This window comes from Topomyia yanbarensis, chromosome 1 (assembly GCF_030247195.1).
Source record: "Topomyia yanbarensis strain Yona2022 chromosome 1, ASM3024719v1, whole genome shotgun sequence".
In the NCBI taxonomy this organism is placed as follows: Eukaryota; Metazoa; Arthropoda; class Insecta; order Diptera; family Culicidae; genus Topomyia; species Topomyia yanbarensis.
This window is the reverse complement of record NC_080670.1, coordinates 204,573,014-204,589,997: the sequence shown is the minus strand read 5'-3', so window position 1 is coordinate 204,589,997 and position 16,984 is coordinate 204,573,014. Positions and strand designations below refer to the sequence as shown.

Genomic DNA, 16,984 nt, shown 5'->3' with positions numbered 1-16,984 from the left:
GCGCTTGCCGATCGACTTCAGTTCCGTAATGGCTTCTACGATGCTGGTAAAATGACGGGTCCAAACAGTGTTCAGGGCGAGGTGTCCAACAGGCGCTTCCTTCGTTGGGCGGGGTCGGTTGGTGCCGGACGAGACCGACTTTTGTCAGACCGAGAAGGGTTACTCTCTTTGGCGTTTTGGCCTTGTTAGAACCAATTCTTGTGTGGCTCGAAATGATCGTCACCAATGTAGACCTGGAATCGCCGATGCTTGAAGAAAGCTATATGAAAGTTCTGAGAAATTTTGCGAAAGCTCTCTCAGTGCAGCTTTCGCTGTACTAAGATGACGTGTTAATCAACTCGCCCTGGGATCCCAGGTGGGTTTCGGTCCCAAAGCGAATTGGCAGTTATCAAGAAATTTGCCTTTTTACAGCCACGTAATCGGCCCCGTCAATTAACCATTCTCTCTACAGTCTTTGCGATGCACGGGAGAAGGGTTATATTGGACAGAACTCGCCCAGGAGTCGGGAGCCCTGGCTTTTTTTGGAGGTTGGCACGATGCGGATAAGATCCCGACCAAGGATAACTCGGAGAACCAAGTTCCAGTTCATTGCTGAAATAAAGGTCTAAACATCTTTGAGTCCTTTTTTCTGCACACGTTCAAACCGTAATAATAATTAACCAGTTACTTCGACACCAGCCAACGAAAATCTCCAGAAGCCCCGGGATGGCAGATGCAGTGGTCTAAAAAGCGAACAACAAGGTATATCTTCAAATGACCAGTGTTTGCATTCAACACCAAGCAGTATCGTTGAAGAACAGTACAAACAGTAGCGGTCCCACGTTGCTGCCTTGAGAGACTCCAGGTTTGTTCGTGAACTGAGAGGAGACGCAAGAACCAAACTGCACACTGAATTAGCATTAGCGGCATCCTGGGGCAAAACGCGAGGGTTAACAGTGCAAATAGCAAGGGATCAAGCTTACTTCCTTGTGGAACGCCTGCAGTATTGTTGGATGAATCCGAAAATTCAGATCCAATGATTAGGTAGAGCTTTCGATCCTTCAGGTACCAGGATTCAAACCAGCATATGAAGTTCGAGGAGATACCGAGCTTCTCGAGTCGTTTCAGTAATGTCATGTGATCTACACTATCGAAAGCAGACTTTAAATCGGTATACACCGCGTCTGTACCAGCATCCATGTTGCGTCTGCATCGTGACAAAGTGTACGAGTTTTGTGACGACAGATCTATTTGTATAGAAATATTGTTCTTATGTTGAAATTTCTGAAATAATGATCTGGGGTGCAGCGTTACTATTCGGGTTTAAACAAATGGCTGCTTTTCGGTTTGCTTGGAAGTAGACGAGAATTTTTTTTTTGTATCGCGATCCGTACCAAACAGACTGTCCGGTAATCCACCGCAGTGATAGCTCCCAGCAAACAGTTAGCAACGAGGGCTGTGCGCTAACCACGCAAAGCGAGTAACCATCATGCCGAATTAAATCAAACTAGCTCGCCGGATTCTAAATTGTGTCCCACAATAAAGCAATTCGTCACTTCGAATGGCTAGCAAACTTGACGGATGCTTCGGCGCCGAAACGCTCGGCGTAGTAACCTTTTCTCAGCAGACAGTGGATTTTGCCGACAGGAAGCTAGAGACTGGCACATTTTCTCCTTAACCGCTTCCAGACACAGCGAACGTATGTGTGGTGTAGCAATGTAACACACAAATTATGTCGCATTCGAATACGGCTCCCTGTTTTGTAATCGGTTCAGTTTACTTTCAAAGCCAAATGGGCTGGTCATCGAATGAAATCAGCTTACTTCGTCAGAGGTGGAGCTTCGAACGAAGACTGTTCACGTTTTGCGGATCGGTGAATGTAATTAGCGGGAACCAATCGCGGAAAAGAGCTTCAGTCAGATGATTTAAAATCGGTGTTCCACCTATCGTAAATAAGAATAATAGTTGGCGAATGTAAAAATTTTCGAATTTAATTATTGGTTGATGTTTTGATAACACTAATAAGGGTTAATTAGTTTTCCAAAGAAAATACTCTCCGGGTGAGAGATGTCTGTGCCGAATCCTAATAATCATACTCTTTCCCCAAGTTGAAATGTAGTCTCCTGTCATCTGAAAAGGTTGACTAGTAGAAACCGAACAAAATCACAATTCTTTCTGTTCAGAACGAGCTTCGATTGGGTCACAGACTAACAGACATAACACTATGAGGGAATTCCCTCAAAAAACATCAATCCGACAATTTTCCCAGAACACTAGCTCCACCTTTTATTCACAGTCCCAAACACTCATTTACTGGTAGGTTACCCCTCAGGTTTGGTAACTATTTTTCTCTAGTGGTCTATCCCCCATATGCTTGTTCATATGTCAGTGACGCCATAATTTCAAATGTGGCCACAGTCCCAACTACAAATATATTTAAAATGACCGTTAAAGCGGGCGAAGCTTTGTTTTTGAGTGTTATGTCTGTTAGTCTGTGGTTGGGTGTTTTAAAATTCGGTTTCTCATTGTGTTGTGTATCCATCCATTGGAAATGAAAATTGCCTCTGCTAGTAGCACGTAACGACACAAACTGATTAATCCACCAGCCGTGTATAACTCACAAATATTTTCTGTTCAGTATTATACAGGAGCCCTTTGAGGAGATGCTCCGTTCGCTCCAAACAGCTCTATATGAATGATAACAGAAACAAATCTGGTGCGGACCCATATTTAAAAGTTTTCAACGTGTATGTGTTGTTCGGTTGGTGCACCATATTGACGACGCTGGCCTAGACGAGCTTTTCCAAGTAGTTTTCGAAAGATATTAAAAAGCACAATTTTTCCGTTATTAATGAATGTCATACACTGTTACCACTGGAGGCCAACGCCGGAGAAGCCGGACAAAATCAGACTGGTGGTTTGGGATACTGCTGCGAAAGTAGGCGGCATTTCACTCAACACCACGCTTTTCAAAGGTTCTGATCTACTGGTTTCCCGTCGCAGTCGTGCTCTGTGGTTTTCAGGAGCAGTTTGTGGAGATTTGAATCAGATGTAGCACCAATTCAGAATACGGCAATAAGCTGTATTTAATTTATAAAATTGTTTCGAACATTTTCTGGAGGTCCTCCTTGAAAAAAGAAATTTTTCTCCGCAATATTTTCCGAAAGGTTAACAGCAGATGCTTCTAAGGGTTTCTTGGAAGTTACTGTAGAAAGTTACGTAGAAGATTCCTTTCGCAGATTTTCACGAAGATTCTTCAGAAGATCCTCAGGAGATTCCTCCGTAGATTCCTCGAAAGATTTTTCAGAGGATAGGTTTTTCAGAAGATTTAAATACTTCCGAAGATTCTTCAGAAGGTTCATTGAAATTTCGCAGAAGAGTATTCAAATGATTGCTCTTTACATTCATCTGAAGAAGCATAAGGAACGGTATCTTGGATGCTGACGACGGCGTGCAGTGTGTTTTCACAGGGCTCACTTTTAAAGGATGCAGTCCACTTATGCGTGTTCTCCGCATCCGTGTTTTGAATTGTTACTAGGAAGTCTCTGACAGCTATTTGGGTTCCAGAAGCATCCCCAGGACAGCGGCATTATTCTGCGCGGCGTGTGACGTGAGGTGACTACACTCACCTCACTTTACGTGACTTTTTTCACCCTATTCTGAGAGTCGACTCGAGTGAGGTGAGATTCCCCATTGCAGTTAAATGGGCGTCTCACGTCACCCGAAGTGACTCTGCAGAATTGGGTGAGAAAAGTCACTTAGAGTGAGGTGAGATTAGTCGTCTCACGTCACACGCCGCGCAGAATAGGGCCGCAGGTCTTATGGCTGCGTGAGGGTATTCGCTATCGGATGGATTTCGTCGGTCGCGTGTACGAGGGCTGCCTGGAGACGCCGGTGCCACAATGTAGATAGACTTGGCAGTTGGAGAAATCTCGTGGACTGGAAATCTAACCCCATCGACGTAGTTAGAAAGTTTATGAAGACTACGCCTGAAAACAGTGCCTGAGACACCTAATCGAAAGTTGGGAAATTTATAAAAAAAACCCAATTGTGCTTCATTCATCGCTCGTTAGTAGAATGAGAAGCATGTTGATGTATGTTCAGACGGTGCGAAAGAAGGCAATTCGAATTTGTTTTGCCCATAAATTGTTACGAATGTTATTTTATTCTGCATTATGACACTTTTTTACCTCAGTGGACGCAGACTATCGATGCTACCGTGCATTTTGGATAGCTGTTTTGATTTTACTAGTGGCGTCTGCTCCTGGAACGGATATATATTCAATTGAGAAATGTCTCTGGCATCTGCTGCAAGTCGGTCTGAGCTATTATTACCGCTGATGCCAGCGTGAGTTAGTTACCAGCAAATATTGATTTGACAGCTTCGAAGCATGTTCTAATCACTTTAATCCAGGGGTGCGGTTGGTGAAACTGCCTCGGCCGAGAAAACATTGCATTATGGTGGAAGACCAATCGATCGCTAGAAGTTTTCTCTAAATACTCCTACATCTCCGTCTGTAACAATTTGTCCGGAGTTCCTAAACAGTTGGACGAACAATTTCCGGAGGATCTCATGCTGCCACGCTTCTTTTGATGTTCTAGGCGATCAGGGGCTTTGGTTCGTAAAGGGCGAACACGAAAATGTCATGCCAATTTTCTTATAATGTTTAAAATCAAACCAAAATTTTAGGGTAGTTTTATACATATATTTGCTTCAAAAATCAAAAGAAAAGTTAATCGATGGAGCCTTGAGTGTAAAATTGAACGCATTTTCGCTTGATGCCCTCCATCAAAGTCTTTACAGTGTCATCCGGTACCAGTTTCTCAGTTGTTTTTCATTTTCTTAACATTTCCTTCTCGTCTTTGACTGTCTTCTTGCTCTTCCGAAGTTCCCGCTTCATCATTGCCCAGTACTGCTCCACCGGCGCAGCTCCGGATAGTTTGGCGGATTTATGTTCTTTGGAACAAAATGGACAGAATTGGCCTCATACCACTCCAGGACACTTCTAGAATAGTGGCATGATGCCAAATCTGGCCAAAATAGCGGAGCTTCGTCGTGCTGCTGCAAGAACGGCAAAAGGCGCTTCTCGAGGCACTCGGATTTTTAGATCTCGCCATTTACTGTGCCCTTTATCACGAAAGGCTCACTCCTCAGTCCGCAAGAGCAGATGGCCTGCCAAATGAGATATTTGGAGGCGAACTTCGACATTTTCTTCTTCTTAAATTTGTCGTCCACATAGAACTTGCTCTTGCCGGTGAAAAACTACAACCCCGGAATTTGCTTAAAATCGGCTTTTATATACGTTTCGTCGTCCATCACACAGCAGCCATATTTTGTTAGCATCTTCTCGTAGGGCTCCCGTGCCCGAGTTTTAGCCGTCGATTGTTGCCGCTCATCGCGGTTTGGGAAGTTCTGTACCTTGTATGTATGTAGTCCAGCTCTCTTCGTTGCATTCTGGACGTAGCTCTGCGACATGCCGATCTTTTTAGCCAAATCACGGCTTGAGACGTTGGGATTTGCTTTAGACATCCACTTCACCTTTCCCTCCGTCTTTTTGTTCTCCGGTCCCGGTTTTCTTCCAGCTCCTTTGCCGTGATCCAACGTCAACCGCTCCTGGAACCGCTTCAACACTCTGGAGACGGTTGAATGGTGAATGTTCAACATTTTTCCCAACTGCCGGTGCGACAGGTCAGGAAATTCCAGGTGTTTGGAAAGAATTTGTTCTCTCGACTCGCGTTGGTTCACCTCCATTTTCGTTGAATCGAAAAACACGACTTCGAGTTTGACAGCATGTAAACAATACACATCAATGAGAAAGTGTGCAAATTTGGTTGATTTTTACCCAATGCTAAAAAAGTTATGTCCTGTTGAATGTGTCGCAATAATTTCGTGTTCGCCACCTCGATAAGACGATCGGAAGCTCGTTGCACAACTGGAAGATCAATATCTTTGTGGTCTTTCCCCATGATGCGGGTTGCAGTACAAACTACCGCTTGAAGTGTCGTGATGTCGAAAGGCAGTGTACCGGTTTCTGCCATTATCGCTGGAATCGGATATACGCACCTGACGCAAATCGGGTCATCCGGTTATATATTGCTGCGAGTGTGTGTAGAACCGTATCGTTTACTATACTAACGAGTACAATGCCATAGAGAAGACGTGATGTGATGATTGCAGAACCGATACGCAGTCCCAGGTAGATTTTGCTTGCAGTGTTGTTTGATCCCGATCTAGGATGACGCCGACTATTTTCAACTGTCTTGTTTTTGGTATTGCTACGCGGCCAATGCAAATATTCTTACTGGGTTTCCGGTGGGAATTGGGGGCTACCGTAGAAAATGCTAGATTTTGCTGCCGAAATGCAGAATCCAACACATTTCGCCCACTTGTCCACTGCTTTCATCGTGACTTGCAGAGTACGGTATACGGATTGCATTTTGTTCCTTCGTACTAAGAGTAGAATATCGTCCGCGTATACGAGCCTAGTGACGGTTTTCGGAACTACTTTAACGATAGACTGCATTGCTATAAGGAAGAGCACTACTGAGATCACTGACCCTTGAGGGACTCCGTTCTCCAGTGGCATTTTCCGTGACAGATGTGCTCCCACGTTAACTCGGAATTATTCTGTAGGCGGCGAAGCTGTTTAGTATATTATACATCCGCTCACCAATCTTTCTTTTCAGGAGGCTACGCAATATACCAAATCTCCACGTTGTGTCGTAAGCTTTCGAAAAATTGAGCGATGCTATCATGCAGTGTTCGTCGTCACCAATATTCTGGTAGTAAAGCTCGATGTTGTTGGAGAACGAAACAGGTCCAGCGGAGAGCGAAGCCATTCTTTCGTCAATCCTACGAACAGTAGCGGGACCGCACACGGTCACTCGTGTGTCCCCTGTGGTGAGGAATTCGAGGCATCCCGAATCAACTGCGTCGCGCTTCAAAAAACGACGATCGTCGTCGGCGAGAGAAATGGTTGGCATCTGATCACAAGATGTCGGAGCAAAAGGCAAATTACTGGAAGTGAAGAATACAGCTTGATATGTTCGGATCAGATGTATATGTATGCCATTTGTGGTGGGTTGAGAGACCTTTTCAGCCACAGGACCGGGACGACTGGTGGCAAGGACTCGACTGTAGCGGGGGGATCGATGGCTTCCATAGTACCTACTTCGTTGCGTTCCAGTATGCAATCAGCATCGACACTCCTTCACAATGACGGTGTAGCTTGGTATAGTGATATGGTTAATCGTTGCGGAGTCCTCGGTAGGGTTGTTGATGAACCGGGTTGCATTAACGGAGTACATGCCATTTCTGTAGGCGGAGGAAATTCGGTGGGCTTGGGCACCAAATGTGCTGGGTACGGCTATCCTCAAACTCCCTGAACAGTATACCTTGCGGCCATGTTGCCAAAGTTAAGAGCTGTATCATGGTACTTTGGGTGAACTCCAACATGCGTTTTTAACAAGCGGAATAACCTTTTCCTCCTCGTTGCAATTTAGACCTGTTTTCGACAGTCTCCTAGCTAACGCTAAGATGAAAGCGGGAAAGACACAACCAAGGCAGTAGCATCGTAGGTGCAACCGTGACAATGTTGCTATCATCGACTAACTAGAATATTGCTCGGATCAGGGTCATCTTCGCGACGATGTTTCTGAGGTGGTCTAGAGGTACCGGACTGGAGCAGCTGTTGAAACCTTTCTAGCGAGGCGCGAAATTTGCTAGTTATTTGTGGATACCTTAGCCTATAGTTCAGCACAGACGTCATCTGTTTTCCCAGCGATAGTAGCGACAACGAAGTAGAACCCGTTACACTGTTTGCTACACCCCGGTCGTCAACAAAGCTAGTAGTTTTCTTTTTAATTTATACTTGTTGAACAATCGTGATCGCTTTTATTTTTGTACTATTTATTTTGCGTGTTAATCGGTTGTGCAAGTACATTGAAGTTTCGTGAACTTAACCAGCATCATATCTGATAGCTGCAAGTGTTGTTTTTAGTGAAAGTGATAGTTTTGTGGTTTTTTTTTCTACTTGACGTTATCACTTTACACAACGTTACGCTCAATTTGTTGGCGAAAGCGACATCTTCTGGTGGATAGCTGATATATGCATGCAAGCTCGCTTAATTTTTTGCTACGTTTATAGCATACCCGGTAGGCGTTATTTTCTTCGCTCCAAAGCATGGCTTGCCCAAATGCTCGAAAGTCATAAATGCTTCTGAGCGAATCACCTGTCGTGGGTACTGCGAAAATTCGTTTCACATGATATGTGTCAAGATGGATTATGACGTTCGTGATGTCCTGGGAATCCACTCACGGAATTTATTCTGGATGTGTAACGGATGTGCTGATTTGTTTTGTAACGATAATTTCCGCAGAATGGCTTCGCGTTAAAGCTCTCTCGGTTAAAGTCGACACAACACCGCTTTCTCCAACGATAAATACACCTTGGACAAGGATTGCTGCATATAATCCTGTTCCAAACACTCCTAAGCGCAAGCGTGAAGATGATCCGCTCAAAGCAAATATCACTAATATTCGTGGAGCAAAAGTTGCGTTTGAAACGATAAAAACAGTATCACCACCTGAGGAGCTGTTATGGGTCTACTTGTCTGCATTTGATCCCAGCACGACGGACGATGAAGTTTCTACACTTGTGAAAGATTGTCTGGGAAAGGATATCCAACCAAAAATAGTTCGCCTAGTTCCTAGCGACAAGGATCTCTCATCGCTGAGCTTCATCACCTTCAAAGTTGGAGTTAGCAAATCATGCAGAGATAAGGCTCTGTCCAAAGACTCCTGGCCGGAGAACATTGCTTGAGAACTTCCGTGAATTTGTGACCAATTCAAAAATTCAACGGCCTATCATCAGGAATGCTGCGGAGAAGAACCCATCTGGTGGTGGACAGTAGCGCCAAGCTATCCCGGATAAACTCGTCTGTCTAACTTCATGTTCCTCGGTGAGCGACCTCGGACTACCTGTCGAATCGGCAACTTCTTCTGTGTCAGGTAAAGCCAAGAAGGGTATATGTCATTCCGAAGTACTTAAACAGTAATGTTCCCGGTATTCAAGAAAGGTGACAAACGCAACATAGCGAACTATCGCAGAATCACTTCGCTAGGAGTCGAATCTAAAGTGTTTGAATCAATTATTAACGAAGCGTTATTTTCTGCTTGTCGACACTACATCAGTACATCTCAGCACAGATTTTTCCAAGGACGTTCAGTCGAGACGAATCTCGCCTGTTTCACGTCTTTTTGCACGGAACAAATGTCTAAGAAATTGCAGGTGGATACTATCTACACTGATCTAAAGGCAGCTTTTGATAGAGTTAATCATGAGATACTGATAACAAAGCTTGATAAGCTAGGGTGTTCGACTAGATTCTGCCATTGGCTTCGATCCTACCTTGTGCACCGTGAAGTCGTTATTCAAATTGGCGATATTGTTTCATTGTGTCCTTTTTTAACACTTCCGGAGTTCCTCAAGGTAGTACACTAGGTCCACTACTTTTTTCACTGTTCGTGAATGATGCGGTTTTCGTTCTAAGGCGTGGAGGAAAGCTGTTTTTTTGCCGACGACTTAAATTTTTTTCTTGTTATACGGAATGAAGCCGATTGCCGTGAGCTACAGCATCTTATTGACACCTTTTATAACTGGTGTGTAAGAAACATGATGGTCCTTAGCGTTGCAAAATGTTTTGTCATCAGCTATTATCGAACGAGAAATATGCTTACCTTCAACTATAACATCGCAGGAACTCAGCTACAACGCGTTAACCACGTGAAGGATCTAGGAGTCGTTCTTGATGAGAAGCTAACGTATACTCATCACGTCTCAGCGACCATCGACAACGCCAAGCGATTGCTGGGATTTATTTTCAAAATATCCAACGAATTTCGGGATCCTCTGTTTCAAGGCTCTTTATTGCTCATTGGTGCGCCCGCAGTTGGAATTTGCAAACGTCGTTTGGTGCCCTTATCAAGCTACGTGGAGTCTTAGGCCGATGACAAGCTGAAGCGGAAAGCGAAGCGTTTGCGGACGCGTCTGATCACTTTACATAGTGTTTTGCCGCGTTCGCCCCGCTTTTACTATGACAGTATTACGCGTTCTACATGGACACACCAAAGAGATAGGTCAAACGCATTCGCTTCGCTTACCGCTACCGCTTCGCAAATCGCGTAAGCATGTCATCGGCCTTAGGATCGAAGCAATCAAGCGTAAATTCATACGATATGCGTTACGTGAATTGCCGTGGGACGATCCATTAAGCCTGCTACCGTACGAGGACCGTTGTCGTCTTTTAGGACTTAATACTTTAACACGCCGGAGACATGTAGCGCAAGCTACCTTCGTGTCAAAGATTCTGCTGGCTGAATATGATGATCCGGAGCTACTAGCGCAAATCAGCCTCTATGCGCCTACCCGTTCTCTTCGCCATCGAGCCCTGCTGCATTCTGAAATGCGCAGCACTAACTACGCTACCAATATTTCAATTTTAGCAATGAGTCGTCGTCGCTTTAACGAGTTTGCTGAAATTTTCGACTTTGTCATGAATTCTTCGCAGTTTCGTCGTCGTGTACTGTCACTAGTTTAAGTATGTTTAGTTTACCTTAGTTTAGTTTAGTTAATTTAGACAAATTGTCAGTTTGACTTTTCATACAAATACAAATAACACATCCAAGCGAAGAAACACATTGACACATTCATTGCACATCCAAAATAAATTTGGGTTTTTTCAAGAACGGATCAAACCACATTTTTGCAAAAGCATTCGATAAAGTCGTCGTTCGATTTTCTCGCTGTATATATGCGTATAGATGGCGCTGCGTTCGGTGAATAATTTTGATGCTTAATTCGCAGAAGTTCACTCGATTTCACTCTTCGCTGGTTTTTCACAACACAAAAGCAAACACGATAAAACTTCACAAATCTCATCAAAAATTAAAAATAGCTGGAGCGATTGATGTAAACAACTAATCGGTAAGAATACACTGAACCAAAAAAGATGTCATTTGTGAAGATGCCCGTTCAACTCTAGTCCGGTAGTCGTCCGTCTGTTGACAATTCGTTTACAAACCTTCGCCATACCACTCGCGTCACTCTAGTTTGGTTTTGGAATTGGTACGATGATTACAGTTCGTCATCACATAGGGGAAACTCATCAAATTCTCTTGAAAAGTTCCAACATGGCAGTTTGCACAGTCCTGTCATGAAGAGACACTTCGTCCTCTCTCGAGTGCCCACAGCAGCTCGCCCAGACTGAAGTCGGAGTTTTGAATATCGTCGGAGTCTTGCGAGGAATTTATGCGGTTTCGTTCGGTCTTTTCTTCGTTCTCATTGCTGGAACCAAGACAAATAGCTGCGCATCTTTCGTTGTGGTCGTTGTGTCAGTTCTTTGGTTACTTCTTTGATGGCAGTTGGGCGATGCTAACGTGTTTCCTCCCCACGTGTTCACTGTCAGCGTAGTGGAACCTGGTGATATTTTCGCAACGAAGTCTTACCAGGATCGCTGCTTGGTGTCCTTAATTGATTTTCGAATTCGTTTTTAAGTACATCAACTTTCAGGAGGCCTTCGTTTCAGTGATTTAGCTATCTTGCTTTTCAATGGCTGCTTTCAGCTCCGAATATCACCATGGAACAGCCTTAGGCACACGACTCTGTCGGTAGTGCACAGTTCTGCGGTGTGGTGCTTAGACTGAGTAATTCCTCCAAGACCACGAAGAAACTTTGTATCATTTCCAATAATTCTATCTGATCGTGTCGATATACCATTCAGTAAACTACCATTCCTACGGATAAAATCATTTAAATCATTGCTTTAAGTACCAAGCTCACAACAAACGGCTCCCGTAAAGTGGTGCGATGAAAGCTGCACTTTATAATCGAACGTCCGCGCCTTTCTTTTTGATTCACCAACAACAGAAACGAATCAATCCCATTTTCACACCAACCCTGCACAAAAATAGCTATCGATACTCTGTTCGCTCAATTGATTCAACGGTCTAGAAAGCCATTCAGACACGTACCTGTCCGGAATCCGCTCTTGTTTCCGTTTGATCATCTGACAGCAGCTCTGGCGTCGATCCAAGCAGGCCGTGTCTGCTGATCAACGCGCGATGTGCGACGAGTCCCCGGCGGTGGCGACCTCAGCAGGAGGAGCGACGTGCAAAGAAACAACGGTTTAAAAGCCATGTCTCGCTTGATAATAAATCTAACCTAAAAATAGAAAGAAAAAAAAACCTCTCAAACCCGTGGAATGGTATGAATGGCGTACGGATCGGTCAATTTCTTCGCGGATTCTAAAATTAGACGATAACAAAGGAGGGAAATATGTAACAGATCGCGACCGCAGGTGCAGCGTTCTTCTTTGCTGATTTGTATATCGATGAATGAATGGATGAAGGAATGAATGGAATACTTACCTTGTTGAAGTTGCGATGGAACAAATCGGTTCAAAAATTTGAAACTCTTTCTCGTATGAAATGTCAAATTTTCCACGCAACGGACACGGAATGGAATGAACAAGGTCACAGCAGGCTTGACACGTCAGCCAATGTCAGGATGAACGTTCTTGAACATTTGTATCGTTTTTAGTCGGCGCCTGCTTTGTTCTGATTCCATTATATCACGGCTGGTGACGGCGGTGGTTTGTTGTTTGTCATTCTCTCTCTCTCTCTATGAAAGCGAAAGTTGTTTATTTTTTAGCCTCAGGAGGCAGAAAGGTTTTACTCTAATGACGTCCGTAACATTTTGATCTATTGCAAAACTAATTATTCACGCGTGCCAAAAACAATTGTCTAATTTGTCTTATCAGCTGTTTGGGTTGTTATCTTCCAATAGGGTCATTGAGCCATATGCTGGTTTTGTTTTTTTCTGGTGCACCTGAAAATAAAAATGAGGTTAGCACATTGTAAATTTGTTTTGAATGCAAAATGAATAAAAATAGTTTGTAAAAATAATTCTCAACTACCTTGACCTCTATCCCCTTCAGAAACGGTGGTGCAAAATCGTCTAATCAAATTCCTTCGTTGGACAGCGTCCAACAGACGTCCATTATTAGACCCGTGTGTTGGACGATTTTGCACCAATGTTTTGGGCGTCTCAGGGGATCTTTGATTAACTGTCAAGGAAGCCGCCCCTGTGGCTGAAGTCACTGTCAGGTAAGAACGTTAGTGTCAATTCAAATAAAAATAGCTCCGAAGGACTAAGGGTTGTCACAATCTACCCTTCTAAATAAGATTCCCTTTCTTCATTGAATGACCCTATTCGTAGAAAAGAGACAATTGACACTATCCGCCCGAAGGTGACAGTGACAAATGAATCGCTTCGGCTAACACTTTCCGCTGTTAACGACCCGACTGTGATGACGACAGTAACGCAGCTTATTTTCGTAAATGGTGTGAAAATGTGCGGGACGAGGGGTCCCCGATTCAAGTTCAGTGCCATTCAGCCGCGGTCACCTCAAACTGATGGTTTTTCTTTCTCCTTTTTGTAAATTCACAGATCGACTAGAGAACCCCGCCGGATGTCGTCGCTGCTTGCCAGTAGTAATGGAGTAGGCCCTGCCTGCGGCGGTAGATCCACCAGTGGAAGCAGTCCGCGTAATCCAAACGACAACGACAATAACCTACTTAAGCTAGCGCTTAAAAAGCCCAAATCCTGGAAGTGGGAACTGACGACGGCCAGCTCATCACCCGCCCTCAACTTTCCGAAGATACAGCTGTACGACAGCCGAACCGGTCAGCTAATGGTCGAGCTGAATAAGCCGGACTGTGTGGTCAAGAGTGAGGAGCTGTCGAACGAGAGTTCGGAGCGATCGCGCAGTTCGCAGGATCGTCGCAACCGGTACCGCCGCTCGCAGAGTTCCTGCATTCGGGAGAAGGTCGTTACCTCCAGTGAGTACTTGAGTGATGTGTTCGAGCAGCTGCAGAGCAAAGGGATGGGTCACAAGGTGCCGACGAGTTTCGTGCAGTATCGTGAAAATGAGTGCGATGGGGAGAGTTTCCCGATTCAGAAGAGTAAATCAGCTTGTGAAGTTCGTCGGAATGTGTCCGCGGATCAGAGCTCCGCTAAGAAGAAAGTTCTTAAATCGTTATCCAGTCGTTCCAGCTCTATTTTGGGTAGAATCAGTGAGTTATACAAAAGTTCGACGGAAGAAGAACCGGTTTCGGTTCCAGCGGTGACTACGCCCGCTCCACAACCAACAATTCCGGAGATCACGGTAGTGGAAGAGACGAAACAAGCGGAGAACAAATCCAAAATCTACAAACTAGTCCGTAGCAATGTCGGAACCTTGATGGTCCGAGAGGAAAGTTTCCACACGCAGCGAAGTTTACGGCGTCGGCAACAGCTGTTAAACGACAACGTCGACGAACGAAGCAAAGAGAACACCGCCGTCGACGTGAAACGTATCGTTATGACGGACATTCCGGAGTTCAGCTACGACACTACAATTCATGAAATCGACGCAATGATTTCGAAGGTTATGCTGTCTCACACTCTACCGGATGCGAGCGAGATTCCGCCGGCGGAATACCGCCGGAAGTCGGTTCAACATGGACCGGGACCGGTGCGGAGACGACGTTCGCGAAGAAGTGCCAGTGCGGGAAGTAACGGCAGTGGGTTCCGAAGGTCGATTACTCCGGGTTATTCGTCCTCGGATGAGCAGCAGAAGGAAGACTTGGTCACACAGGCTGAGACGCGATTCGGTTCGCTGAAGCGACGGGGACGTGCGAAACAGCGGCGGAACGGTGCGATGGGTGGTGGCGCTAGTGTCGCTAGTAGCGGTCAGGCAAGCCGACAGCAGGAAATAAACGGTGAGTATTTTAGACTGATATTCGTGGTGTTGTATGCGTCTCGGTGTAAATATTTGTACCAGGAATGCGGTGGTTTTTAATCAACTCAAACTAATACGAGGGTGGTGTTTGATTATGATTTGTTGCGGTGGAATGTTTCAGGTTTCTTGGATTGTTTTGCAATACCTTCTGGACCGGTTGCTTTGACAGTATTGAAACGGATTTAAATTCAAGTTAGAGTCTTTAACTGCGTCGAATTGTCCGAAAAAAAGCCTTTTTAAAGATAGACAGCGACGAAAGGTTCATTTTACCGACTGCAACTACAGATTGCTAGCCAAACAAGATATTTTTGTTTTGAAATTGTCCAGGATGTCAAAACACACTCTACTAAAATCACACCAGCGTAATTTTTTTTTAGCATAAAAATCAGAAAAAAATAATTAAGACATGAATCGATAAAAATGAAAAAAAGGAGACAATTTCTCAAAAGATCTCTATTAAAGGAACAACCTAATCAATTAATTTAATTCCATTCATCTAAACAAAAACCCACTCGAATCGATAACAAAACTGTTCTATGAAGATTGTATCTTACGGGCATCACCCATTTCCAGAACCAACTTTCCTTCTTTAGAAACTCATTTACATTCTACTGGCTGACTGACCGTACCGTGCACTAAAAGGAGGGTACTGTGGCTTCCATGTTCCAACTGGGGTAGTGAGTTGGTGAAAGGGTGGGGAGATAAATTATTTATTCCATGCATTTGTGTAGCTTGTAGCCTTGGTTTGTTGGCAAATGGTTGTACTAGTTGGAGTACTTTTTTCGCTTCCTTCAGGGTGCGGCGGGGTAAGTTTAGTTGAGCAGCTGACTGCGGTAATAAGATTCAAAGGAATGGGAAAACAATGCGTTTAATGATCCATTTCTGGCCTGGAAGCTTTTAGCGTTTGCTTTTCTGCTGTTTTTTCATGGTTAGGTGAGGCTGTGGAAATAGATAAGCTTCGATGAGGTTTCGGTATGGCGGCAAAGTTAAAGGTTGAAGAGCATATTGAAATCTTTAAATATTTTTTTTGGTATTTTAAGTCAAACTATCGGCAAGTTTTAGGTGAATTTTAAACAGAGTCGAATTCAAGACTAATTCTACAGAAATGGAATCATTTTTTAAGATAAGATACGCAGTTGAACATTTTTTTTAAACCAATTGAAAATTATTTAAAAAAAACGAGTTTACTGTGCAACACCTTCTATTTAACCACATTAACCTCTATCCGTTTGCTGGGTAAACATTCAAAGATGCTAACCCCAGCGGCAAAAACCACTCTTAAACAAGACCGATCGTATCAACAAAGATCACTTTCTACGGGACACTGCTTCACTCCACTTGCCGGTGAGCTGTAACGACGAACCAGACTCGTTCGGTTAATCCTCCACAGCGAGAGTGGAAGTGCTCTGGATCCTTCACAGTTAACCGGGGAATCGGAAGCTTCTTTAAAATCAGCTTTCCCTAGCGGTGACATGCAGGCTGCTTCAACCCGTAAAATGTCCAGACACTTATTTAATTTCCTCGTCTAACGACCTTCTCCAAGATGGCCGCTAGACTAAAACAAAATCCGTAATAAAGTCGGTACACATTTTTTACAGCGAGAAGGAAATGGTATGGATCTATCTGCAAAGGAAGACGGCTTTCTAGTGAGAAGAATGAATTTGAATGTTTCTTGTTCCACTCGTCAGTAACTGACACTAAATTTCTAAATTTCTTCAATTTGTTTTAAAGTTTCTAAATTTTTTAAATTTATTTTCTTTTCATATTATTCCATTTTTTTATTCTTCAATTTGTTTTAAGTGATTTTATTTTTATTTTTCATTTTTCCATTTTCTTATCTTTTCCATTTTTTCTATTTTTTATCCTTTCTATTTTTTTCAAGGCTTTTTTCCTATTTATTTTTTATTTTTTTCATTTTAATTTCTTACAAAAAATTCTTATTTTTAAACCTCTTTTTTTTAATTTCCATTTTTTTATTTTTTTCTATTTTTTTCACTATTTTTACTCATTTTTAATTTTTTATTTTTTTCTTCCATTTTCATTTTTTTTTAATTTTTCCTTTTTTTATTTTTTTCATTAATTTACTTTCTGCCATTTTCTTATTCTTTCCATTTAAAAAAAAAATATTTTTTGCAGTTTTTTTTTTAAATTTTTTTCATTTAAT

The 16,984-nt window shown here is 43.4% G+C and overlaps 1 protein-coding gene across 1 annotated transcript in view; it reads left to right on the top strand.

Moving 5' to 3' along the window:
• The window catches only part of LOC131688997 (uncharacterized), a 61,113-nt gene that overhangs the window by 7,145 nt on the left and 36,984 nt on the right, over positions 1-16,984 (top strand). The window contains exon 2 of the mRNA XM_058973719.1: positions 13,488-14,800. Coding sequence (XP_058829702.1) covers positions 13,510-14,800 — 1,291 coding nt within the window. The 5' untranslated portion in view covers positions 13,488-13,509. The remainder of the gene's footprint in view (positions 1-13,487; positions 14,801-16,984) is intronic.